General features: G+C 51.5%; 2 protein-coding genes and 3 pseudogenes across 2 annotated transcripts; all 5 read left to right on the top strand.

Annotated features, from left to right (window-relative positions):
• Nucleotides 1–901: 901 nt before the first annotated feature.
• Nucleotides 902–1,079, top strand: LOC114882468 (annotated as a pseudogene).
• Nucleotides 1,080–11,936: 10,857 nt separating this feature from the next.
• On the top strand, nt 11,937–12,898 carry LOC114881719. The gene is made up of 3 exons (XM_046288180.1): nt 11,937–12,110; nt 12,217–12,537; nt 12,626–12,898. Exons 1-3 carry the CDS (start codon nt 11,937–11,939, stop codon nt 12,896–12,898), a joined length of 768 nt encoding a protein of 255 aa, XP_046144136.1.
• Nucleotides 12,899–14,295: 1,397 nt separating this feature from the next.
• Nucleotides 14,296–14,471, top strand: LOC114881721 (annotated as a pseudogene).
• A 6,806-nt stretch (nt 14,472–21,277) lies between these two features.
• On the top strand, nt 21,278–21,457 carry LOC114881891 (annotated as a pseudogene).
• Nucleotides 21,458–22,510: 1,053 nt separating this feature from the next.
• On the top strand, nt 22,511–23,920 carry LOC123988369 (mucin-5AC-like). The gene has a single exon (XM_046288179.1). It carries the CDS (start codon nt 22,511–22,513, stop codon nt 23,918–23,920), a length of 1,410 nt encoding a protein of 469 aa, XP_046144135.1.
• Nucleotides 23,921–25,126: the final 1,206 nt, after the last annotated feature.

Below are 25,126 nucleotides of genomic sequence, written 5' to 3'. Positions count from 1 at the left end.
GACGATAGTACTGGTCGATGTAGCCGTGCCCTTTGAAAATACGATGCAGGCCATCGCAGACGCGCGCATAGAGAAAATTAATAAGTATAAAGATCTAGCAGATTCTCTACAGGGGCGCGGTTACAAAGTTTATCTAGATGCCTTTATTGTGGGCGCCCTGGGGGCCTGGGATCCGGGGAACGAGTTCCTCCTGGAACTATTACGTATTTCGCCGCGCTACGCGTCTTTAATGCGAAAACTTATGATAGCTGAAACCATCGCGTGGTCCCGAGACATCTACGTTGAGCATGTCTCGGGAATTAGACAGTACACGGTGCCCAGTACTGAAAACAATAGTGAAAACAATAGTGACATCGCGGCGGGTGATCCGGAAGGCGAGGCCCGGGAGTCCTCATCTCCCCGACTGGCGGGAGCACCGACATAGTCACGGGCTCTATACATTACACTTAGTTCATCTTCTTGACTTGCTTTCCTCCGTGGCATTACATATTCAACATCTAACATCATGCATCTATTTATTTTTACATTCATTCTCTTTTCTCATTATTTTCTTAATCTTCTCTTTTCACAATGAAGGTGCATCGCGGTGTTCCTGCCAGACATACACTCGTATGTGTATACACCAGTATACACATATCTACTTGTACATTTAACTTGTTCTTCTCTAGTATATATTACCTTCTTTCTTATTTAAATCCAGCGCATTAAAAGAAGACTGACTGCTAGGGCTACTAGCCCCTTCCTATTAGTAATTAAATGAGCAATATAACTCTTTGACTGCGGGACATATGCGATGGGAAGTCTTCCCACTGCATTTATATATTTTTAAATATTTGATAAAGGGCTAAGCCCAAAATGTTGGCGAAAATGTATCCCCCCAGGGGCTCGCTCCTGGGGAAACATGAATTGTTCAATAAAGCGCTTTTATCTGTTCTTATCAGCTTAATATCTGATACACTCCCCATCGGGGAGTCAGAATATTAACCTTATTTTTGGAATTGGTCGGACTCCGGGGCTTGCTCCGACTCCGACACGGGTCGTACCTGCCTTGCAGTGCCGCAGGACGCGGCCCACATTGGCTATTTAGAAACATACATTGCTCTTCTTAAAATATTCTGACTCCTCTTTTCTATTCTCTAGTCTTTTTTTCTTTTTTATTTTTTATCCGCGATCGCGTTCGTGTATTGGCTTTTCCAACGGCGGTGCGACTCGCTCAGCACAGCGGCGACTGAACTGCGCGGTAAGTGGAGCTTGGGAGTCTGGTGGTGGTTTTTCGTAGTGTAGCGTTACTGTAGAGTGGTGCCACCTGGAGCAGGCAAAGCGCTGTCGACTCCAGGCGGACTGTTTCGATACATCGAAACCCTTTCGCGCCGTATCCGATTCCGGTGCGGCCTTGCTCGCGTTTGTCTTTGTTTTGGTTTATATTTAGCTGTTATCCGTGAGAACGCTGGTCGTTTAAACCGATAACAGCTGTTTGTCCCACTAACCGACTTGCCGAAATCCACTTTTTGCTGTAGTTTTTGTGCTCCCGTATAGGCTAAATATAGACATTTAGACCGTTACGGGTAGACTTTACTTCATTATTCTAGCTATTTAGCTGGAAATTTTTCTATTTGCAGTAGATTAATTATTCTTTTTCCGATTAATTATCGAGGTACACGGGTCCTTTTACAACTTGTGTAACTCGATATTCACAGTTCAGTCCCCTGTGTGCGGTAATTTGCGGATTTAATTTGCAAATTATCGCGGAGAGCGACTCGCACGGTCGTCTTTCCGTTCGTTCGTTTTTGTTTTATCTTTCGATCTAATCTAGTCACTAGATTAAGGTTTTACTTTATTTTATTTATTTTATTTTATTATTTTGACTTTATTTACTTTTGTTTATTTATTTTCTTTTCTTTATCCTCGCGACATATATACCTCAGGTATATATACCCGTTTATTCATTGATTTTATTTTATTTTATTTTTATTTTTCTTTATTCTATTCCATTTCATTTTATTTATTATTTCTATAGCCTTAAGTTTTAACTATTGACTGGGGAGTACCTACATTTCGTATCAGTGCTGACTGTTTTACTATATCATTTTATTTTATTTTACGGACTCATTTTATATTTATATACTTATTTTATTAATTATTTATTATACACTATGACGAGCCCTCAGCCGAGCTGCACTGCCAGGGGAAACGATGTGATAATAACGTTCCCTTTCCCCGAGACGTTCCCCTGCCCCTTCTGCAACGTAGGGGTGCCGTCAAATTGGATCCGGTCGGCCGTGTACCAGCGACACGAGGACCTTGGAAAACACTTGCGCCTCCACCACCCTGGCGCAAAAAGAAAGTGGGTCTGCGGGGTGTGTTCCTTCACAGACGACAGTGTCTACGCACTGAAGAAAGTGAGGAAGCACCACGCAGACTCACATAAAGGTAGTGCAGAGCCTCGTGCCGATGGGGCGCGGCCGTCCATTAGTGCAAGTAACAGTAACAGTAACAATGACGGCGGCAGTGCACCCCCGGCTGAGGGGGATTCAGCCGAGGAGCGACCCACCGACGCGGCTGTAGCCGAGCTGACGCAGAGGCCCTCTCCGTCCCCGATGGAAGCGGCAGGGACCACCACGGGTGGAGGCGCGCTTACGCGCGCCGCTAAAACTACCCAAACCAACTCCCGGACCACCGTGGCTGCCAAATCCAGGACTGCGCCGAAGAAGAAACCCGTAATTACTTCATCGGTGACGGGGAAAAACCTACTGACGGGCTGGGCCATTAAAAAGACAGCGACAACGACCACGAGGAAGAGCGGGACGCCGTCCAGCCCCGCCGATGGACGACCTCCATCCACGGGGAGTCCCGCCACCCCGCCGACCGTGGACCTCACCACCCCACCAGCGGGGACCGGCGCCGCTAAGAGGACTAGTGGCGGGCCAGCGTCAATGAGGAGGCCAAGCGGGGGGGTAACTTCCACCTTAACCCCCCCACTGAAAGAGAAAGAGAAGAGCCCGGGGTTGAAGAGAAGGAGTACCCGGGCCACAACAGAGCCTCCTCAACCTGGCCCGCCCCGACGAACCACCACCACCACCATGACCAGGAAGGTGACACCCGCCGTCACCTATGCAGAGGTCACCAGGGGCACGTCGACCACCACCACAACCATGACGACGAGGAGGATGACACGGGCAACCTCCCTCCCGCCCGTGTCAAAAGAAGGAGCCGGGGGCGCATCCACAGCTCAAGCGCCCCCCATCAGGCCAGTGGTGGCGACGTGCACCTTCGCGACGGCGGGAACACTGCCCCTGACGACGACCTCGGTCTATAGCCAACCGGTGGCCCGTAGTCACCGTCCGCCAACAAGAAGGAGCGGGGGGGGAACCTCGCCGAGGGGGCACAAGATGAAGATTCAAGAGGATACGGTGCTCCTGGAGTCCGCGCCGATGACCAGGGCGCGGGCTTGCCAGGGCAACCACGGAGCCCCTCGGACCCCACCACCAGGAAAGGCACCATGGGAAGGAGAAGCCCGCCAACGGGAAGTGCGACGGTGAGCGACATGGCCACCCAGAAGACGCCGGAGGAGCGCCCTGTGACGAGAAGGAGTACCCGGGCGAAGACTATGTCGCCCGGGTCGACACAAGAGAAGAAGAGGATGGGGGACGGACCTACCACCTTACCGTCCCCCACTACAGGGCGCATCGGGAGAAGAAATCTTCTCCCTGCTATAGCCGAGGCGTCGCCAGCGGTACCAGCGGCGCCGGTGGAGGAAATGAAGACTGGAGGAGGAGGAAGAAGAGGAATAAGAGTTGAAGAAGAGGAGGACTGGCGGGACGTCACGCCGCGGATCATGAGGAGAAGGGCTGGGCGGCAGCAAGAGGAGGGAGCTTTGACGACCCCGTCACCGAAGACGCAGGCGCGGCAGCCACGGCAGCAACAACAACAACAGCAACAGCAACAAGAGGAGGAATTGGTCCGGGAGCCACCCGTGGTAAGGACCCCTACGGGGGCGGAGCAGGGGCCTCGGAGCAGGCCACTGACTGTCGATAGGGCTACCAGCCCTATGAAGAAATCTTCTCCGGGTCCTGACGGCGTAACCTACGGTGATTTGCGCGATGTCGACCCAGGCGCCACGCTCCTAACGGCGTTATTCAACGCCTGTCTCAGGATGGAGCATATTCCGCGCGTTTGGAAGGAGTCAAACACCGTTCTTATTTATAAGAAGGGTGACCGGGATGACTTGTCCAACTGGAGACCACTCGCGATGGGTGATACTGTGCCGAAACTCTTCGCCGCTGTAATGGCCGACCGCCTCACTCACTGGGCCGTACAAAACCGACGGCTCTCACGAGGCCAGAAGGGCTTCCTGCCGTACGAGGGGTGCCTTGAGCACAACTTCGTGCTGCAGGAATGCATCGCCGACGCTCGGAGGAAGAAGGGAGAACTGGTGGTGGCGTGGCTGGATCTTTCCAATGCTTTTGGATCGATCCCGCACGCCACTATCCTGGAGTCGCTCTCCAACGCCGGGGTGCCGCGGGTGATGACAAATATCGTCGCCAGTATGTACACAGACTGCGCGACGAGGGTCCGTACCGCTGAGGGGTACACAGACAGGATCCCCATACTATCAGGGGTCAAACAGGGCTGCCCCCTCAGCCCCATACTGTTCAATCTGGCACTAGAGCCAGTAATCCGCGTAGCCGAGGACTCCACCATAGGATACAAGATCGCGGGGGAAAGAATTGTGGAGCTCGCCTACGCGGACGACATCGCGCTGCTGGCGGAGAATGAAGAGGAGATGAGGAGGATTTTAAGAGAGATAGAGAACATCGCAGCCAACCTGGGTCTCGCCTTTAATGCCAAAAAGTGCGCAACATTACATATCAGAGGCCGGGACGACGTACTGGACACCGTGTACCGTATCCAGGAGGAGCCCGTTCCGGCTCTGGAAAAAGGTGAGTCTTACCAACACCTAGGGATCCCAACCGGGGTTCAGCTTGATCAGACGCCCTACACCACGATCCGAGGCGTTAGAGGATCTGGGCGCGCTGGACCGTTCACTCCTCGCCCCCTGGCAGAAGATCGAGGCGCTGGCGACATTTATTGTTCCGCGTCTCGATTTCCTGCTGAGGGGGGCCAATATACGGCGAATGACCCTGTCGGAGCTTGACAAAGCTATCAAGCGGACGGTTAAGCTATGGTTCCACTTGCCCCAGCGCGCTAGCCCGGAGGTAGTCCACATTCCCCCGTCACTGGGAGGATGTGGGCACCCCCCGATAGCGGACCTCGCTGAGGTCACGGCCGTGGCCCACGCATTCAGGCTGCTGAATGCTAAGGACACGGTCGTGGCTCGTATCGCGAGGTTCACGCTGGAAGCTGCCGCGAGCGAGAAGCTTCGTCGAGCTCCGACCGATCGGGATCGTGCCCAGTACCTGTCGGGCTCTTTGGCCGGGGACTGGTCAAGACCAACGACTGGTCGTTCGTCGTTTTGGTCGAGGGTGCGGTCCGTCTCGCTGAGATCCGGAGCGCGTCTCGGCTTTCGCTGGGAGTGGGGTGATGATCGAGCTGAACTCGCGATTGTGATGGAATCCCGAAACGGACGTCGGGTGGTCGTGCCGCCTCTTGCCAAGGCACATGTCATCACCAGGATGAGGGCTGCAGTTACGGAGCACTATGTGTCCTCGCTTCTTCGGAAGCCGGACCAAGGTAAGGTTTTCCAGGCAACCACCCAACATGCGGCGAGCAATCGCTTCATGAGGGGTGGCGCGTTTATCCGCTTTGCTGATTGGAGGTTTATCCATCGCGCCCGCCTCGACGTGCTCCCGTTAAACGGAGCCCGTCGATGGGGGAGAGAGGATAAACGCTGCAGGCGATGCGGATACACGCTGGAAGGCCTTCCTCATGTGCTCTGCCACTGCGGTCCTCATTCTGCCGCCAGGCAGAGACGGCACGACAACCTCGTCCTGAGGTTGAGTACGGCGATCCGGCTTCCTGGTGAGATCCGGATCAACAGGCGTGTCCCCGGGGCGTCAGGAGAGTCTTCGGCGCTTCGCCCGGACATCGTGGTCACGCACGAAGCGTCGAAGACCGTGGTACTGGTCGACGTAGCCGTGCCCTTTGAAAATATGATGCAGGCCATCGCAGATGCAAGATTTGAGAAAATAAATAAATACCAAGAACTAGCTGATTCTCTGAAAGGGCGCGGCTACAAAGTATATCTAGATGCCTTCATTGTGGGCGCCCTGGGCGCCTGGGATCCGGGGAACGAGTTCCTCCTGGAGCTCCTACGTATTTCACCGCACTACGCGTCTCTAATGAGAAAACTAATGGTAGCAGAAACTATCGCGTGGTCCCGAGACATCTACGTCGAGCATGTCTCGGGAATAAGACAGTACACGGTGTCCGGTACTGATAATAGAATGAACGACAACTATAATGCGTTGGATGTACTGGAGCGCGAGGCCCAGGAACCCTCATCTCCTCAACCAATAGGAACACCGACATAATTGTGTGCAATACATGTTGGATCGAAATGGATCCAAGGTATTTTTTGAATATTGCGCGGTCAGTTCAGCCGTCGGCCAGCACCCTTCAGACGAATGCGCGTCAAGGGAAAAATTAACTTCGTTATGCGTCGCCGACGTGGTGTGAGTAGGGGTAGGAGGCCCAGCAAAATCAAGTGAGACGCTGGCGGGCCTCGTTCAGTTCTTTGGAAACCAGTATCGAGCGAACAGTGCATTTTTTTTGGCCATTTTGTATTGATTTTAAAGATTATCGTAAAAACACGCAGGCTACTCCACACACCAAGGTACGTGATCAAAAACACACCATTCCAATTTAAATATTCAACAATAAAAGCTGCCGTTTATCGGTTTAGCCCATGACGATTCCATATCGTCATCCATAATAAAAAGCTGCCGTCTATCGGTCCAGCCCATGACGATTACATATCGTCATCAATAATAATTAGCTGCCGCACGTCGGTCCAGCCTATGGAGACTCCGCGTCTCCATACAATTTAATAAGCGATCATATATGATCCGGACTGATTACGTTAAGAACAATCAGCAAAAACGGACACACACATACATGCATCATACACACCTCACATCTATATACATTTGTATTGAAAAATAAACAGTTTATCGAGGTTTTTTTGGCCGCAAGGTCTTTTTTACCTCGGGGTCCAACCCCAAATATTGTGTTGTTTTTTTGCGTTAATTCATCTGCTATAATTCCTTATTTTATTTTCATGAATCACGAAACTCAGGCAAACGGTTTGAGTTTCGACGCTACAAACATTTTGGTGCCTCCTGTGAGGTTTGAGCCGCTCGCTAGCAACGCATGGAACAAAGGTGTACCGTACGGCGAGTCATAGCCCGGCATACCTGGAGTCATTGCCAACAAAAGGACGTCGTTTCCGTCAGGGACGCAGCTCGCTTAGTTGCCACCCGATGTCTACATATCTTATTGGATACAGATAAGCTATTCATTCTTCAATCGCCTTTAATTTTGCGTCTTGAATCTCTGTGAGCTTGCAATCCAATCGTTTTGAGTCGAATCTTAACGGCTCAGCTCGCACTTTCGCATCGAAATAACTTCTCATTCGAGATTTATTCTTTCTTCTGGATAACGGCGCGTAGAGCTAAGGAGAGCGTGAGCGAGAGAGAGCGAAAATAAAATCGGTACGTCCGCGCAACTTTTTTCGAACGATATTGGTTGAGTATCGCTGTATAGTTTTCCGGTTCCATTGTCTCGAGTATTGTATTACGTTAACGCATTTTCGGTTCTCGTGTTGATATTCGTTAATTAATCAAAATGCCGAATCGTATCACTTTCATCGCGCAGAAACGCACAGCGCTCAAAAGACAAATAACGTCTCTACGCACTGCCGTCGAGCAAAACAAAGTCGACAATACGCACGCTAAAGCGCGACTTGCGCGCGTCACGGGACTTTTCAATGCATATGAAGATCTCAACGACGAGCTTGAGTTGTTGGACGAAACGAACGACGGGCTAGAACAGATGGAGGAGATACGCGACAATTTCTATAACCTCGGGTCGAGGGTCGAAAGCATGCCGAGCGCTGGCGGGTCTCGTTGCAGCGATACGACCGTAAATAACCCCCTGGGCACTTCAACTTTCATTGAAAGGCAACGGCAGCTTAAGCTCCCTATAGCCGAGCTGCCTAAATTTGACGGTGACTATGATAAGTGGCTATCGTTTCGAAACACTTTCCTTTCCATGGTCGATGCTCATACCGAGATTAATGATTTGAACAAATTTTTATATTTGAAAAATTCGCTTACGGGTGCAGCGTTAAATAAACTCGCACGTTTTGACACCAGCGCCGAGAATTACAAGAAGGCCTGGAAACTTCTAGTAGATTCATATGAAAAAAGACGCATTCTGTTAGCGAAGCACTATGATGCCATTCTCAATATACCTCGATTAACTACCGCGACCCCGGAAGGATTGTCAAAGATCGCTGACGACGCCTGTCAGCATTTAAGCATGTTGGAGGCGTTGCAGGTTAAATCGGATGAGGGATTGATCGTGCGAATACTAGAAGGAAAGCTTCCTCGTGACGTGCGGCAAGAGTGGGAGAAGTCTCTCACTCTTGACGTATTTCCCAGTTTAGATAAATTTTGCAATTTTATTAATGAGACTGCTTTCAGTCTTAGCACGTTAGACAGCGATACCGTGCGCGATAAGGACGGATCGCGCGGAAAGCGCCGCTACGATCGGGAACCGCAATCAACGAAGGCGCGAAAGGTAGATTCCGGGGTAAAGACATTTGTCACCGCAACGTCTTCGGTTTGCCCTCATTGTCGCGAAAATCATTTTATTTATCGATGCCCCAGGTTCGAAGGGTTAAGCGTCAAGCAACGATGGGAGGTCGTGAAAGCAAAGAAACTTTGCCGTAACTGTCTTCGCGCGCATTCAGGCGAATGCAAATCGTTCCATTGTAGACGTTGTGGCCGGTACCATCATACCCTTCTACATTCAAGCGCTCCAAACCAAGCGGCGTCGCGTCCGGTAGCTGCGTGTAATAAGTCTTCGACTGAGTTACCTGAAGCTAAAGGGTCGGCGTGACTAGTTGTAGACACATTCGCTACGATCTCGCGTGTATCCCGATCTCAGTTAATGATGAGCGCCATTATACGCGTTCGTGACGCGACTGGTAGTTTCGTTCAAGCCCGAGCCCTACTCGACACCTGTGCGACAGCGCATTTCGTCACTGAGGATTTCGCAAATAGGCTGAAATTATATAAGCGTACTTGCCCTATCCCAGTCGGTGCGGTTGACGGGATGCACACTGTATCTAAGAGCAGCATCGAGTTGCGGTTTCATTCCGTTCATAATGAATTTTCAAAGGTCTTGACTTTTTTAACCTTGCCGAAAATCGCTGATCTTGTGCCAGAAGAAATTTTCCCGCGCGAAATGCTTAAGATCCCGGCCAATATAAAACTAGCCGATCCTCGGTTCCACATTCCTCAACCGGTAGATATGTTGATCGGATCCGGGGCCACCTTATCATTGCTTTCAATCGGCCAAATCAATTTGTCACGCGACAATTGCGATTTGGTTTTGCAAAAAACGCAATTAGGTTGGGTAATTGCTGGAGGTTCGAGCAGCGAAGAAGGGAGTTCTATAGCTGCATGTAACTTGGTTAATTTATCCGAACAATTGGCCAGGTTCTGGATAATCGAGGATGCGAACTCTAAATCTTCGAGAACGTCAGAGGAATCTTTTTGCGAAGCTCATTACGTGAACGGTACGGTGCGCGACGCGAACGGCCGGTACGTGGTACGTTTGCCATTTCGGAATGGTGATCGCGATCTCGGCAAACTCACGCTCTCAGGCTCTAAGGCGCTTCCATTCTTTACGGCGAAGGTTGGATTCGAACACCAATTTGAAGGTCGAATATCACAAGGTGATATATGATATGGATCACATGTTTCTTATTGGTAACGAATCCGCCAATGGTTACTATATGCCTCATCATGCCGTAACCAAGACTTCCAGTACCACCACCAAGGTACGCGTGGTGTTCGATGCATCGGCCAAAACAGACAAAGGCATTTCTTTAAATGACGCTTTGATGGTCGGTCCGACCATACAGCCTACTCTTTTTGAACAGCTTCTGCGCTTTCGCTCACATGCATACGTTTTGACGGCCGACATCGAAAAGATGTATCGGCAGGTGTTAGTCCATCCTGAGGACCGCCAGTTTCAACGTATCTTTTGGTATCATAACCACGAAGTCAAGGTCTGGGAACTCAGTACTGTAACTTTTGGTGTGTCATCCTCTGCTTTTCTGGCAATTCGCACGGTGTCGCAGCTCACAGACGATGAAAGCGCTAGATTTCCCCGGGCTTCTCAAATTTTAAAACGAGATTTGTACGTCGATAATCTTCTAACGGGTGCTAATTCTCTGGAAGAAATCCTGATAATTCGTGACGAGATTATCGAGCTTTTGAAGCAAGGTGGTTTCAACATGCGGCAATGGGCCTCCAATCATCATCATGCGCTCGACAACATATCCGAAAAAATTTTGAATCTTGATCACGCGATCGAAGAAAATCCGGTTCTGAAGACGCTTGGAGTTGTCTGGAATTCACAATTGGACAAATTTGTTTATACAGTCAATTCAATCGATCTGTCTGTTAGGATTACTAAACGGAGCATTTTGACTAACATCGCCAAAATCTTTGATCCGCTAGGATTGCTGGGTCCCGTTATTTTGTCGGCAAAGATCATCATGCAAGATTGTTGGAGGGTTAAGATTGATTGGGACGAGACGGTACCACAAAGAAATACACTCTAGGTGGAGTCGATACGCAGGGCATCTCTATCTATTCGTGATATGAATGTGGACCTGTCGATTTTTAACTGAAAATCCGATCGGAATTGAAGTACATGGTTTCTGTGACGCGAGTAAACGTGGTTATGGTGGCGGACGTGTTCATGTCCGTCTGGCATGCTCCAAATCTCGAGTCGCTCCGATCAAGGAGATCACAATTCCGCGGCTGGAATTATGTAGCGCGCAGATTCTCGCTCGACTTTATAAGGAAGCGTGTCCAACTTTCAATTTTCCGATAAGCCGTTTGATATTCTGGTCAGATTCCACAATTGTATTGCAATGGCTCAAGAAATCTCCGCGTTTGTTGAAGACGTTTGAGGCAAATCGTGTTGCGGAGGTGCAAGCTCTGGATAGTTCAGTCGAGTGGCGTCATGTTCGAACCAACGATAATACGGCAGACGCATTATCGCGAGGACAGGACCCTTCGGAATTTCTTCAAAACCACAGCTGGTTTGAAGGACCTGACTGGCTCGGGCAGCCAGAAAGCCAGTGGCCTGTTGGCATCGATCTTCCCATTTCGGAGCTGCCTGGATTGAGGAAACACGTCTGCTTAGTTTCGGCTGTGGCCGCCCATGAATTCCTTGAGCGTTTTTCTTCGTACTCAAGGCTGCTAAACGTTGCATCATTCTGTTTTCGTTTTTGTCGTTCGGGTAAATTCAAGGGAAAGGCTATTACTGTCCCGGAGAAATTAGAGACGGAGAGGAAAATTATTCGGCTTATTCAGCGGGAACGTTATCCCGAGGAAATCGAGCGGTTGTCAAGATCGAACCGAGTCAAGAGCAATAGGCTCGCTGCGCTTGATCCGTTTCTGGACGAGTACGGGTTGCTTCGCGTCGGCGGCCGATTGGTCAACGCAAATATTTCCTCTGGCCAGAAACATCCTATGCTTCTTCCGTCATATCATCATGTCACTGACTTGATCATACGAGAGACTCATCAGAATGCTTATCATGCAGGCATTCAAAGCACTCTACATACTATACGGCATCGGTTTTGGCTCCTCGACGGCAAAAACCAAGTCAGGAAGATCGTACGTCGCTGCGTTACATGCATTCAATACCGACCGTCTCCGCTGCAGATTCACATGGGGAATTTGCCTAGATCACGCGTGGAAAGGGCTCCCGCTTTTGATCACACAGGCGTAGATTTCTTTGGTCCTATTTTCATCAAGGAGAAAAAATATCGCAACAGAGCACAAGTCAAGTCTTATGGCTGTGTTTTTATCTGTATGGCCACGAAAGCGGTACATATAGAAATCGTAAGTGATTTGACGACTGAGGGTTTCTTAGGCGCGTTTCGGCGTTTCATCGGCCGCAGGGCCATTCCATCTCATGTTTATTCCGACAACGGGACGAATTTCGTAGGCGCAAGCAATCAAACCTTCGAGAGTATACGTCTTATTCGGTTCTGAGCAGTTCCAGGAGGGTGTAAATAATTTTTCTATACGGAAAAACATTGAATGGCACTTCAATCCACCTCTGTCTCCGCATTTTGGCGGTATTTGGGAAGCCGCAGTGAAATCCTTCAAGCATCACTTCAAGCGCGTCGTATGGGGACAGCTTCTAACTTTCGAAGAACTTAATACGCTGGCTATCGAAATCGAGGCGATTTTGAATTCTCGTCCTTTGTGCTCGATCAGCACTGATCCCAATGATCCTGTCGCACTGACACCGGCGCATCTTTTAGTAGGACGCCCGCTTACCGCACTGCCCGAAGAGGATCTGTCATCAGTTCCGAGTAATCGTCTTACGACATGGAGATTTCTTGTCGAAGGCTCGTCAGGATTTCTGGAAAAGATGGCAACTGGAGTATTTGGGAGAGCTGCAAAGGAGACAAAAATGGTTCGGAGTTAATGACAATCTTAAACTCGGAACCGTTGTCCTTATCATCGACAAAAGGCAACCCTGCATGAGGTGGCAACTGGGAGTGGTCCTTGAAGTTCATACTGGAAACGACGGAAACATTCGAGTCGCTACCATAAAGACTGCACAAGGAACATTTAAAAGAAACATCACGCAGTTATGTCCGTTACCCGATGTAGCTTGATTGTACATGTTACGCACAAACACCTGTACATACACATAAACGCTAAATTTTCACTCGCTCTTCTCGCAACGGGGGGAGCATGTTGGATCGAAATGGATCCAAGGTATTTTTTGAATATTGCACGGTCAGTTCAGCCGTCGGCCAGCACCCTTCAGACGAATGCGCGTCAAGGGAAAAATTAACTTCGTTATGCGTCGCCGACGTGGTGTGAGTAGGGGTAGGAGGCCCAGCAAAATCAAGTGAGACGCTGGCGGGCCTCGTTCAGTTCTTTGGAAACCAGTATCGAGCGAACAGTGCATTTTTTTTGGCCATTTTGTATTGATTTTAAAGATTATCGTAAAAACACGCAGGCTACTCCACACACCAAGGTACGTGATCAAAAACACACCATTCCAATTTAAATATTCAACAATAAAAGCTGCCGTTTATCGGTTTAGCCCATGACGATTCCATATCGTCATCCATAATAAAAAGCTGCCGTCTATCGGTCCAGCCCATGACGATTACATATCGTCATTAATAATAATTAGCTGCCGCACGTCGGTCCAGCCTATGGAGACTCCGCGTCTCCATACAATTTAATAAGCGATCATATATGATCCGGACTGATTACGTTCAGAACAATCAGCAAAAACGGACACACACATACATGCATCATACACACATCACATCTATATACATTTGTATTGAAAAATAAACAGTTTATCGAGGTTTTTTTGGCCGCAAGGTCTTTTTTACCTCGGGGTCCAACCCCAAATATTGTGTTGTTTTTTTGCGTTAATTCATCTGCTATAATTCCTTATTTTATTTTCATGAATCACGAAACTCAGGCAAACGGTTTGAGTTTCGACGCTACAATACATATTCAGCATGTTCAACTCAGTTCTATTTCTCTTGGTTCATCGTACTTCATTCTATTTTATCTATTTTATATTTCATTCTATCTTCTATCGTTTCTCGTATGCACATCTATTACCTTATTACTACTTACCTATTGCTCTACTGAAGGATAATTCTCCTCACGTATAATATTAAATATGCATCGGTGCTCCTTACACTTACTCTTCTTTTGAATTCTACTCTATTTCTATACTGGACTTTCTTTTCCTCGCAATAATGTAATATATCTGTGATTAATTTATATATCCATATTTTTATAATGAAATCTATTTCTAGCGCGTATTACTGGGCTGTCGAGATCAGAAGGAAGACCCATGCTAGGGGTATTAGCCCCTTCCTTCTACTATTCTATTGACGACATATCTATTGAGAATCTGCGACACATGTAACGGGAAAATGTCCCCGCTGCATTTAAGATTGTCCTACTAATATAAAGGGCCAGGCCCATAACCTGGGAAAAACAATGTATCACCTCAGGGACAAGTCCCTGAGGAAACATGTATTGAAAATAAAGCGCTTTATCTGTTCTTATCAGCTTAATATCTGATACACTCCCCATCGGGGAGTCAGAATATTAACCTTATTTTTGGAATTGGTCGGACTCCGGGGCTTGCTCCGACTCCGACACGGGTCGTACCTGCCTTGCAGTGCCGCAGGACGCGGCCCACATTTGCTATCTGAAACATACATTGCATTCTTCTCTAAAATATTCTGACTCCTCTTTTCTACTGTCTAGTCTTTTTTCTATTTTTTATTTTTTATCCGCGATCGCGTTCGTGTATTGGCTTTTCCAACGGCAGTGCGACTCGCTCAGCACAGCGGCGACTGAACTGCGCGGTAAGTGGAGCTTGGGAGTCTGGTGGTGGTTTTTCTGTAGTGTAGCGTACTGTAGAGTGGTGCCACCTGGAGCAGGCAAAGCGCTGTCGACTCCTTTCGCGCCGTATCCGATTCCGGTGCGGCTTTGCTCGCGTTTGCTTTGTTTTGGTTCTATATTTAGCTGTTATCCGTGAGAACGCTGGTCGTTTAAACCGATAACAGCTGTTTGTCCCACTAACCGACTTGCTGAAATCCACTTTTTGCTCTAGTTTTTGTGCTCCCGTATAGGCTAAATATAGACATTTAGACCGTTACGGGTAGACGTTATCCTATTATTCTAGCTATTCAGCTAGAAATTTTTCGATTTGCATTAGTTTAATTAGCTTTTTTCGATAAATTATCGAGGTACACGGGTCCTTTTACAACTTGTGTAACTCGATATTAACAGCTCAGTCCCCTGTGTGCGGTAATTTGCAGATTTAATCTGCAAATTGTCGCGGAGAGCGATTCGCACGGTCGTCTTTCCGTCCGTTCGTTTTTGTTTCTTTTATTCTTAATCTAATCTAGTCACTAGATTAAGGTTCTTATTTTACATTATTTATTTATTTTATTTTATTTTCTTTCTATTTTATTTATTATCTGATTTATTATTTCTTTCTTTTACTCTCGCGACTTGTATACCTAGACATAGGTATACTCTCTCGTTGTCCCTACGGATTTATTTTATTTATTTTATTATATCTATTTATTTTGTTTTTCTTTCTTTCCCATTTATTTTATTTTATCTATTTATTTCATTAGCTTTAAGTTTTAATTATTGACTGGGGAGTCCTGTAGTTATATCAGTATTTGCTGTCTTATTTATTGACTATTCTACAATTTTATCTTATCATTTATTTTTCTATTATCTATTTAATTATGAATACACGACGAACCCTCAGCCGAGTGCACCGCCCGGGGCAACGAAGTATTATTACCTTCCCCCCTCCTGAAACCTTCCCGTGCCCCTTCTGCAATGAAGGGGCACCCCATCCGAATGAAGGTGGCCGTGTACCAGCGGCACGAGGACTTAGGCAACACCTGCGCCTCCACCATCATGGCGCAGCAGAAGGTGGGTCTGCGGTGTATGCTTCTTCACCGACGACAGTGCGTACGCGCTGAAGAAGGTGAGGAAGCATCACGCGGACTCCCATGCAAATAATGCAGTGCCTCGTGCCGCTGGGGCACGGACATCTGCCCCTGCGGGAAGGGTTAGTGGCGGTGCACCTTCGGCTGGGGGGGATCTAGCCGAGGAGCGACCCTCTATTGACGTGGCTCTGCCCGAGACGACGCAGAGGCCCTCTCCGTCCCCTTTGGAAGCGGCGGTACCTACCACGCGTGGGGGCGCGCTTACGCGCGCCAAAAAATCTACCCTAACCAACACCCGGACCACGGTGGCTGCAAAACCAAGCAACGCGCCGAAGAGGAAACCGGTCATCACTTCTACGGTGACGGGGAGGAATTTATTGACGGGCTGGGCTATCAAGAAAACGGCAGCGACATCGACAACGAGGAAGAGCGGGACGCCGTCCAGCCCCGCCGATGGACGACCTCCATCCACGGGGAGTCCCGCCACCCCGCCGACCATCGATCTCACCAGCACAACAGCGGGGACCAGCGCCGCTAAAAGGACCAGCGGCGGGCCAGTGTCAATGAGGAGGCCAAGCGGGGGGGTACCCTCCACCTTAACCCCCCCACAAACGGAGAAGGAGAAGAGCCCGGGATTGAAGAGAAGGAATACCCGGGCCACGACGGAGCCTCCTCAACCTGGCCCGCCCCGACGACCTGCCACCGTGACCAGGAAGGTGACTCCCGCCGTCACTTACGCAGAGGTCACCAGGGGCACGTCGACCACCACCACAACTATGACGACGAGGAGAATGACACGGGCTACCTCCCTCCCGCCCGTGTCAGGAGAAGAAGAGGTCGGGGGCGCAACTACAGCCCAAGCGCCCCCCACCAGGCCAGTGGTGGCGACGTGTACCTTCGCGACGGCGGGAACGCTGACCCTGACGACGACCTCGGTATACAGTAAACCAGTGGCCGTCATCACCGTCGCTACAAGGAGGAGCGGGGGGGGAACCTCGCCGAGGGGGAGCAAGAAAAGGATACAGGAGGATACGGTGCTCCTGGAGTCCGCGCCGACGACCAGGGCGCGGGCTGCCAGGGCAACCACGGAGCCCCCTCGGACCCCCCCCAGAACAAGGCTGCAGGCAAGAATGAGGAGGAGCCCATCACCTTCCACGGGCTCCGCGACGGTGAACGACGCGGTCACCACAAGAACACCGGAGGAGCGCCCTGTAGTAAGGAGGAGCACCCGGGCGAAAACTCTATCGCCCGGGTCGACACAAAACAAGAGGATGGGGGATGGACCTACCACCCTGCCGTCCCCCACTACAGGGCGCGTGGAGAGAAAGAGAAAGATGATCCTCCAAGCTATTGCCGAGGCGTCGCCAGCGGTCACTGCGGCGCTGGTAAAGGAGAAGAGGAAGGGAGAGGAACAGGAACAGGAAAAGGAAATGAATGAAGAATGGCGGGACTTCACGCCGCGAAGCAGGAGGAGAAGGGCTGGACGGCGTGAAGAGGAGGGAGCGACGACGACCCCGTCACCGAGGACGCAGGCGCGGCAGCCACCTCGTAGTCAAAACGAAGGAGCAGAAGTGGAAGTGGTCCGGGTGCCACGCGTGGTGGAGGCCTCCGTGGCGACGGAGCAAGGGCCTCCAAGCAATAAGGTGACCATTGACAGGGGGACTAGCCCTGTCAACTTTAATAATAATAATATTAATAATAATAATAAAAATAACAATAAGTCTAGTCATTGTTGCTGTGTATGTCCTAGGTTAAGTAATGTCGCCAGCAGCGTGACTAACTGCCCCGGGTCAAACCGGGGCTCTGTTTTCAGCAACAATGGGCAGAACAGGAGGGGCCGAGGGGGCCCTATTAACAATAGCAGAACAGGAACCCGCGAAGGAACAACTAGAGGAGTACCCCCCAGGGGTCGGGCCCCGCAGTCGCCCGCGACGCACCGGCGAGGGAGAGTGAGCCCCCCGCCTTCACCTGAGCGCCGGGGATCCCGGAGAGGGCGCGACCCGCATCGGGACACACGGCTCCCTGATGCCGTCCCACACGCCGGCCGATCCGACGTACCAACCCCCGGTGCCGACCGACCCGAAGTGCTCCGTAGGAGCACGAGGGCAGCGATAGGCATCGAAAGGGCAGGTCTCGTTGAGGAAGCCGAAACGGTGACGACGCTTCAGGCGCTGGAGGACTTCGCTGCGAAAGTGGCGGAGTTCTTCGTAAAGCATCGAGCTGTGGATACCGAGCGGGCCGCAAATCCAGCCACCAGTGGGAGGGGTGGCCGGCCAGAAGCGGCTGCGAGGAGAGAGGGTGGGTCTCGCCGTCCGAAGGACAGCTCGACGACGACCGGTACTCCTACCAACCGCGAGGAATATGTACGGGAGGCGACGCGCATTCAGCGCTTGTTCCGTGCGAACCGGAAGCGTGCAGTGCGGGAGGTCCTGAAAGGGTCCTCCCCACACTGTGAAGTGTCGAAGGACGTAGTCCAGCGACACTTTACGGAAATGTACGCTCCTCGGGATCGTGCGGGGCCCCTCCCGACTATCCATCATGAGACAGCACAGGAGTGTGACGCTCTGGTGTCGGCATGTACGGCCGCCGAGGTGAGCAGCCGCCTGGACCGGATGAAGAAATCTTCTCCGGGTCCTGACGGCGTAACCTACGGCGATTTGCGCGATGTCGACCCAGGCGCCACGCTCTTAACGGCGTTATTTAACGTCTGTCTCAGGATGGAGCATATTCCGCGCGTTTGGAAGGAATCCAACACCGTTCTTATCCATAAGAAAGGTGACCGGGATGACTTGTCGAACTGGAGACCTCTCGCGATGGGCGATACCCTGCCCAAACTCTTCGCCGCTGTAATGGCCGACCGCCTCACTCACTGGGCCGTACTCAATCGACGGCTCTCACGAGGCCAAAAGGGCTTCCTGCCGTACGAGGGGTGCCTCGAGCACAACTTCGTGCTGCAGGAATGCATCGCCGACGCTCGGAGGAAGAAAGGGGAATTGGTGGTGGCGTGGCTGGATCTTTCCAATGCCTTTGGATCGATCCCGCACGCCACTATCTTAGAGTCGCTCTCCAACGCCGGGGCACCGCGGGCGATCACAAATATCGTCGCCAGCCTGTACACAGACTGTGCGACGAGGGTCCGCACTTCTGAGGGGTACACGGAAAGAATCCCCATACAATCAGGGGTCAAACAGGGTTGCCCCCTCAGTCCCATCCTGTTCAACCTCGCAATTGAGCACATACTCCGCGTGGCCGAGGAGTCGACCGGAGGATACGAAATCGCGGGGGAAACGGTCGACGAGCTCGCCTACGCGGACAACCTCACGCTGCTGGCGACATATGAAGAGGAGATGAGGGAAATGCTACACAACGTAGAAACAATAGCTAACAACCTGGGTCTCGCCTTCAACGCGAAGAAATGTGCCACGCTACACATACGTGGCCGGGACGACGTGCTGGATACCGTGTACTGCATCCAGGAGGAACCCGTTCCGGCTCTGGGAAAAGGTGAGCCCTACCAGCATCTAGGGGTCCCAACCGGGGTTCAGCTCGATCAGACGCCCTACACCACGATCCGTGGCGTGTTAGAGGACCTGAACGCGGTGGACCAGTCACTCCTCGCCCCCTGGCAGAAGATCGAGACGGTGGCGACATTTATTGTCCCGCGTCTCGATTTCCTGCTCAGGGGAGCCAATATGCGACGAATGGCCCTGTCGGAGCTCGACAAGGCTATCAAGCGGACGGTCAAGCTGTGGCTTAACCTGCCCCAGCGAGCTAGCCCGGAGGTGGTCCACATTCCCCCGTCACTGGGAGGATGTGGACTCCCTCCGATAGCCGACCTCGCGGAGGTTACGGCCGTGGCTCACGCATTCAGGATGCTGAATGCGGGTGACACGGTCGTGGCTAATATCGCGAGGTATTCGCTGGAAGCTGCCGCGAGCGAGAAGCTTTGTCGGGCTCCGACTGGTCGGGATCTTGCCCAGTACCTGTCGGGCTCTTTGGCCGGGGACTGGTCAAGACCAACGACGGGTCGTTCGTCGTTTTGGTCGAGGGTGCGGTCTGCTGCGCTGAGGTCTGGAGCGCGTCTCGGTTTTCGCTGGGAGTGGTGCGATGATCGGGCTGAACTCGCGGTTGTTCTGGAATCCCGAAACGGGCGTCGGGTGGTCGTGCCGCCTCTTGCCAAGGCACACGTCATCACCAGGATGAGGGCCGCAGTGACGGAGCACTACCTGTCCTCGCTTCTTCGGAAGCCGGACCAAGGGAAGGTTTTCCAGGCAACCACCCAACATGCGGCGAGCAATCGCTTCATGAGGGGTGGCGCGTTTATCCGCTTCGCTGATTGGAGGTTTATTCATCGCGCCCGCCTCGACGTGCTCCCGTTAAACGGAGCCCGTCGATGGGGGAGCGATGATAAACGCTGCAGGCGGTGCGGATACACGCTGGAAAGCCTTCCTCATGTGCTCTGCCACTGCGGTCCTCATTCTGCCGCCAGGCAGAGACGGCACGACAACCTCGTCCTGAGGTTGAGTAAGGCGATCCGGCTCCCTGGTGAGATCCGGGTCAACAGGCGTGTTCCCGGGGCGACAGGAGAGTCTTCGGCGCTTCGCCCGGACATCGTTGTCACGCACGAAGCGTCGAAGACGATAGTACTGGTCGATGTAGCCGTGCCCTTTGAAAATACGATGCAGGCCATCGTAGATGCTAGATTTGAGAAAATTAACAAGTACCAGCAGTTAGCTGATTCTCTCAAGGGGCGCGGCTACAAAGTATATCTAGACGCTTTCATTGTGGGCGCCCTGGGCGCCTGGGATCCGGGGAACAAGTTCCTCCTGGAGCTATTACGGATTTCACCGCGCTACGCCTCACTAATGCGAAAATTAATGATAGCCGAAATCATCGGGTGGTCCCGAGACATGTACGTCGAGCATGTCTCGGGCATTAGACAGTACACGGTGTCCAGTACTGATAACAGAACAAATTATAATGATAATACAAACGCCGATACGGAGGGCGAGGCCCAGGAACCCTCATCTCCTCGACCATCAGGTACACCGACATAATTGCATGCAACCTACGCTGCTCGCTATCCTTTATGCCATATTTATTGTTTTATTGACTGATATTGCTTCGTTTCTCCTATAGTCTCGAATAGACATCGGTGTTCCTGATATCTGTCTATATACAGCCATATCGGTATTTATATATATATATATATATTATTATTTATTTTTATTATTACCTATTATTATACTGCCACATCTATGGTGTATTTATGCACAGCGAAACTATTTCTAGCGCGTACTGCTGGGCTGTCTGAAAATGTGATGAAAAGAAGACCCACTACTAGGGCCATTTGCCCCTTCTTTTTTTTTTTTTTTTTCTAGTATTAATTCAATGCTGATTCTGTTTACTAGCAATCCGCGACGCATGCAACGGGAGCTGCTCCCGATGCATTAAACCTATGCTAAACTATACTAGGGGCCAGGCCCATAACCTGTGAATGATAATGTATCACCTCAGGGACTTGTCCCTGAGGAAACATCTACTGAAAATAAAAGCGCTTTTATCTGTTCTTATCAGCTTAATATCTGATACACTCCCCATTGGGGAGTCAGAATATTAATCTCATTTTTGAAGAGGGTCGGAATTCGGAGCTTGCTCCGACTCCGACACGGGTCGCACCTGTATTGCATTACCGCAGGACGCGGCCCACATATACTACTCTAAACATACATTGCTCTTTTCTTTTTCTTTCTTTTAAATATTCTGACTCCTCTTCTCTATTCTATCTCTAGTCTTGTTCGTAGTTTTATCTTATCCGCGATCGCGTTCTGGCTTTTCCAACGGCGGTGCGACTCGCTCAGCACAACGGCAACTGAACTGCGCGGTAAGTGGAGCTTGGGAGTCTGGTGGTGGTTTTCTGTAGTGTAGCGTTACTGTAGAGTGGTGCCACCTGGAGCAGGCAATGCGCTGTCGACTCCAGGCAGACTGTTTCGATACATCGAAACCCTTTCGCTCCGTATCCGATTCCGGTGCGGCTTTGCTCGCGTTTGTCTTTGTTTTGGTTTATATTTAGCTGTTATCCGTGAGAACGCTGGTCGTTTAAACCGATAACAGCTGTTTGTCCCACTAACCGACTTGCCGAAATCCACTTTTTGCTCTAGTTTTTGTGCTCCCGTATAGGCTAAATATAGACATTTAGTCCGTTATGGGTAGACGTTATTCTATTATTCTAGCTATTTAGCTAGAAATTTTTCGATTTGCATTAGTTCAATTAGCTTTTTTCCGATAAATTATCGAGGTACACGAGTCCTTTTACAACTTGTGTAACTCGATATTCACAGTTCAGTCCCCTGTGTGCGGTAATTTGCGGATTTAATTTGCAAATTATCGCGGAGAGCGACTCGCACGGTCGTCCCCGTTTCGCTCGTTTTGTTTTTACTTTCTGATCTCAATCTAGTCACTAGATTAAGGTTTTTATTTTATTTTACTTTATTATTTTGTTTTATCTATTTTACTTTTATTTTTATTTATTTTCGTCTATTTATTTCCGCGACGTATATACCATAGGTATATATACCCGTTTTATTCTCTTGATTTTACTTTATTTTCTTTTTATTTTATTTCATTTATTTATCTTGCTAGATCTAAGTTTTAAGTATTGACTGGGGAGTCCCTACGCTTTTTTCTTCTTTTACCAAATAACTACTGATTTATTTTATATATTTATTTAATCATTTTATTTTATTTTATCTTATCTATTTATTCATTATGAATTCTACGACGAGCCCCCAGCCGAGCTGCACTGCCAAGGGAAACGATGTGATAATAACGTTCCCCTTCCCGGAGACATTCCCCTGCCCCTTCTGCAACGTAGGGGTGCCGTCCAACTGGATCCGGTCGGCCGTGTACCAACGGCGCGAGGACCTTGGGAAGCATTTGCGCATCCACCACCCCGGCGCAAACAGGAAGTGGGTCTGCGGGGTGTGTTCCTTCACGGACGACAGTGTCTATGCACTGAAGAAAGTGAGGAAGCACCACGCAGACTCACATAAAGGTAGTGCAGTGCCTCGTGCCGCTGGGGCGCGGCCGTCGATTAGCGCAAGTAGTAGGAGTAACAATAAGGACGGCGGCAGTGCAGCCCCCGCTGAGGGTGAACCAGCCGAGAAGCGACCCCAACCCGACGCGGCGCCAGCCGAGACGACCCAGAGGCCCTCTCCGGCCCCGTTGGAAACGGCAGGGACCACCATGCCTGGAGGCGCGCTGACGCGCGCCGCTAAAACTGCCCTAACCAACTCCCGGACCACCGTGGCTGCCAAACCCAAGACTGCGCCGAAGACGAAACCTACAATTACTTCATCGGTGACGGGGAGAAACTTACTGACGAGCTGGGCCGTGAAATCGACAGCGACAAAGAAGAGTGGGACGCCGTCCAGCCCCGCCGATGGACGACCTCCATCCACGGGGAGTCCCGCCACCCCGCCGACCGTGGATCACACCACCCCACCAGCGGGGACCGGCGCCGCTAAGAGGATTAGCGGCGGGCCAGCGTCAATGAGGAGGCCAAGCGGAGGGGTAACCTCCACCTTAACCCCCCCACTAAAGGTAAAAGAGAAGGAGAAGAGCCCGGGGCTGAAGAGAAGGAGTACCCGGGCCACAACGGAGCCTCCTCAACCTGGCCCGCCCCAACGGACCATCACCGCTGCAAGGAAGGTGACCCCCGCCGTCACGTATGCAGAAGTTACCAGGGGCACGTCGACCGCCACCACAACAATGACCACCAGGAGAATGGCACGGGCAACCTCCCTCCCGCCCGTGCCGAAGCAAGTGGAAGCCGGGGGCGCGTCCACCACCCAAGCGCCCCCCATCAGGACAGTGGCGGCGACGTGTACCTTTGCGACGGCGGGGACTCTGACCCTGACGACGACCTCGGTATGTAGTAAACCAGTGGCCGTTGTCACGGTCGCCACAAGGAGGAGCGGGGGGGGGGGGGGAACCTCGCCGAGGGGGCTCAAGACGAGGATTCAGGAAGATACGGTGCTCCTGGAGTCCGCGCCGACGACCAGGGCGCGGGCTGCCAGGGCAACCACGGAGCCCCCTCGGACCCCCCCCCCCCCAGAACAAGACAACAAACGAAGCAGAGGAGGAGCCCACCACCACCCATGGGCTCCGCGACGGTGAGCGACGGGGCCGCCTCAAGGACACCAGAAGAGCGCCCTGCAACAAGGAGGAGTACCCGGGCAAAAACTTCATCGCCCGGGTCGACACAAGGGAAGACGAGAGGGGACGGACCTACCACCTTACCGTCCCCCACCACAGGGCGCTCCGGGAGGAGGCAGATCCTCCCAGCTATAGCCGAGGCGTCGCCAGCGGTCAATACGGCGCCGGAAACGGAAAAGAAAAAGGAAAGGGGAAAGGAAAAGGAAAGAAGACTAGGAGACGAAGACGAAGTAAGGGATTGGCGGGACGTCACGCCGCGGAACATGAGGAGAAGGGCTGGGCGGCAAGAAGAGGAGGGAGCATTGACGACCCCGTCACCGAAGTCGCAGGCGCGGCAGCCACGGCACCAACAACAAGAGAAACACGAAGAGGAAGTGGTCCGGGGGCCACGCGTGGTAAGGACCCCTACGGGGGTGGAGCAGGGGCCTCGTAGAAGACCTCTGACTGTCGATAGGGCTACTAGCCCTATGTGATCTTGTGATCGTTCTAGATTAAGTGCAACCGCCAGCAGCGCGACTAATTGCCCCGGGTCAAACCGGGGCTCTGTTTTCAGCCAGAACAACGGGCAGAACAAGAGGGGCCGAGGGGGCTCTATGCGACGACAGCCGCGGATCGGCGTCGCGCATCGCGGGTCCCCACCGCGGCGGCATCCCCGCTCCCGTGCGATTAGACTATAAGTAGGACCGATCGATGCGATGATCGATGAGTTGCCTCGGGGCTTCGGCCCCGAGGGGACCTCTTAGGAGGTCCGGACCGGAGCACCAGAGCTATCGACGCCATGGGTTTCCTGGCGAAGAGATCTCTGGCCAACGGGCCGTAGCATTGCACTACGCTACGACCTGGCAGCTCCTATAGGTCCGGCGGCCGTAGGCGCCTAGCCTCGTCAGTCCCGTGGTTGACCTGGGGTGACCAAGCTAGTGCGCGTTCATAATCTCTGCTGGTGCTTTCGCGAGGATTCCGAACGCTAGTCTACACGGCACCGTATTCTGCCTTTGGCAGCCGATTCCGTCCAGCTTCGCGGCGCTTCCCAGGCTGGCCAGGATTGGTCGTCGTCTCGTTCGCTGCTCGGTTCTACCTCGGCGTACGAGAAGACGAGCCGCGTGAGGCAAACGGGCAACAACTCCACCGCAGCGCGAAACACCGCAGCGCGATTGAATAAAACACCGT

This window comes from Osmia bicornis, chromosome 12 (genome assembly GCF_907164935.1).
Source record: "Osmia bicornis bicornis chromosome 12, iOsmBic2.1, whole genome shotgun sequence".
NCBI lineage: Eukaryota > Metazoa > Arthropoda > Insecta > Hymenoptera > Megachilidae > Osmia > Osmia bicornis.
Note: the sequence above shows the minus strand (reverse complement) of the source record. Positions and strands in the feature narration are given on the sequence as shown.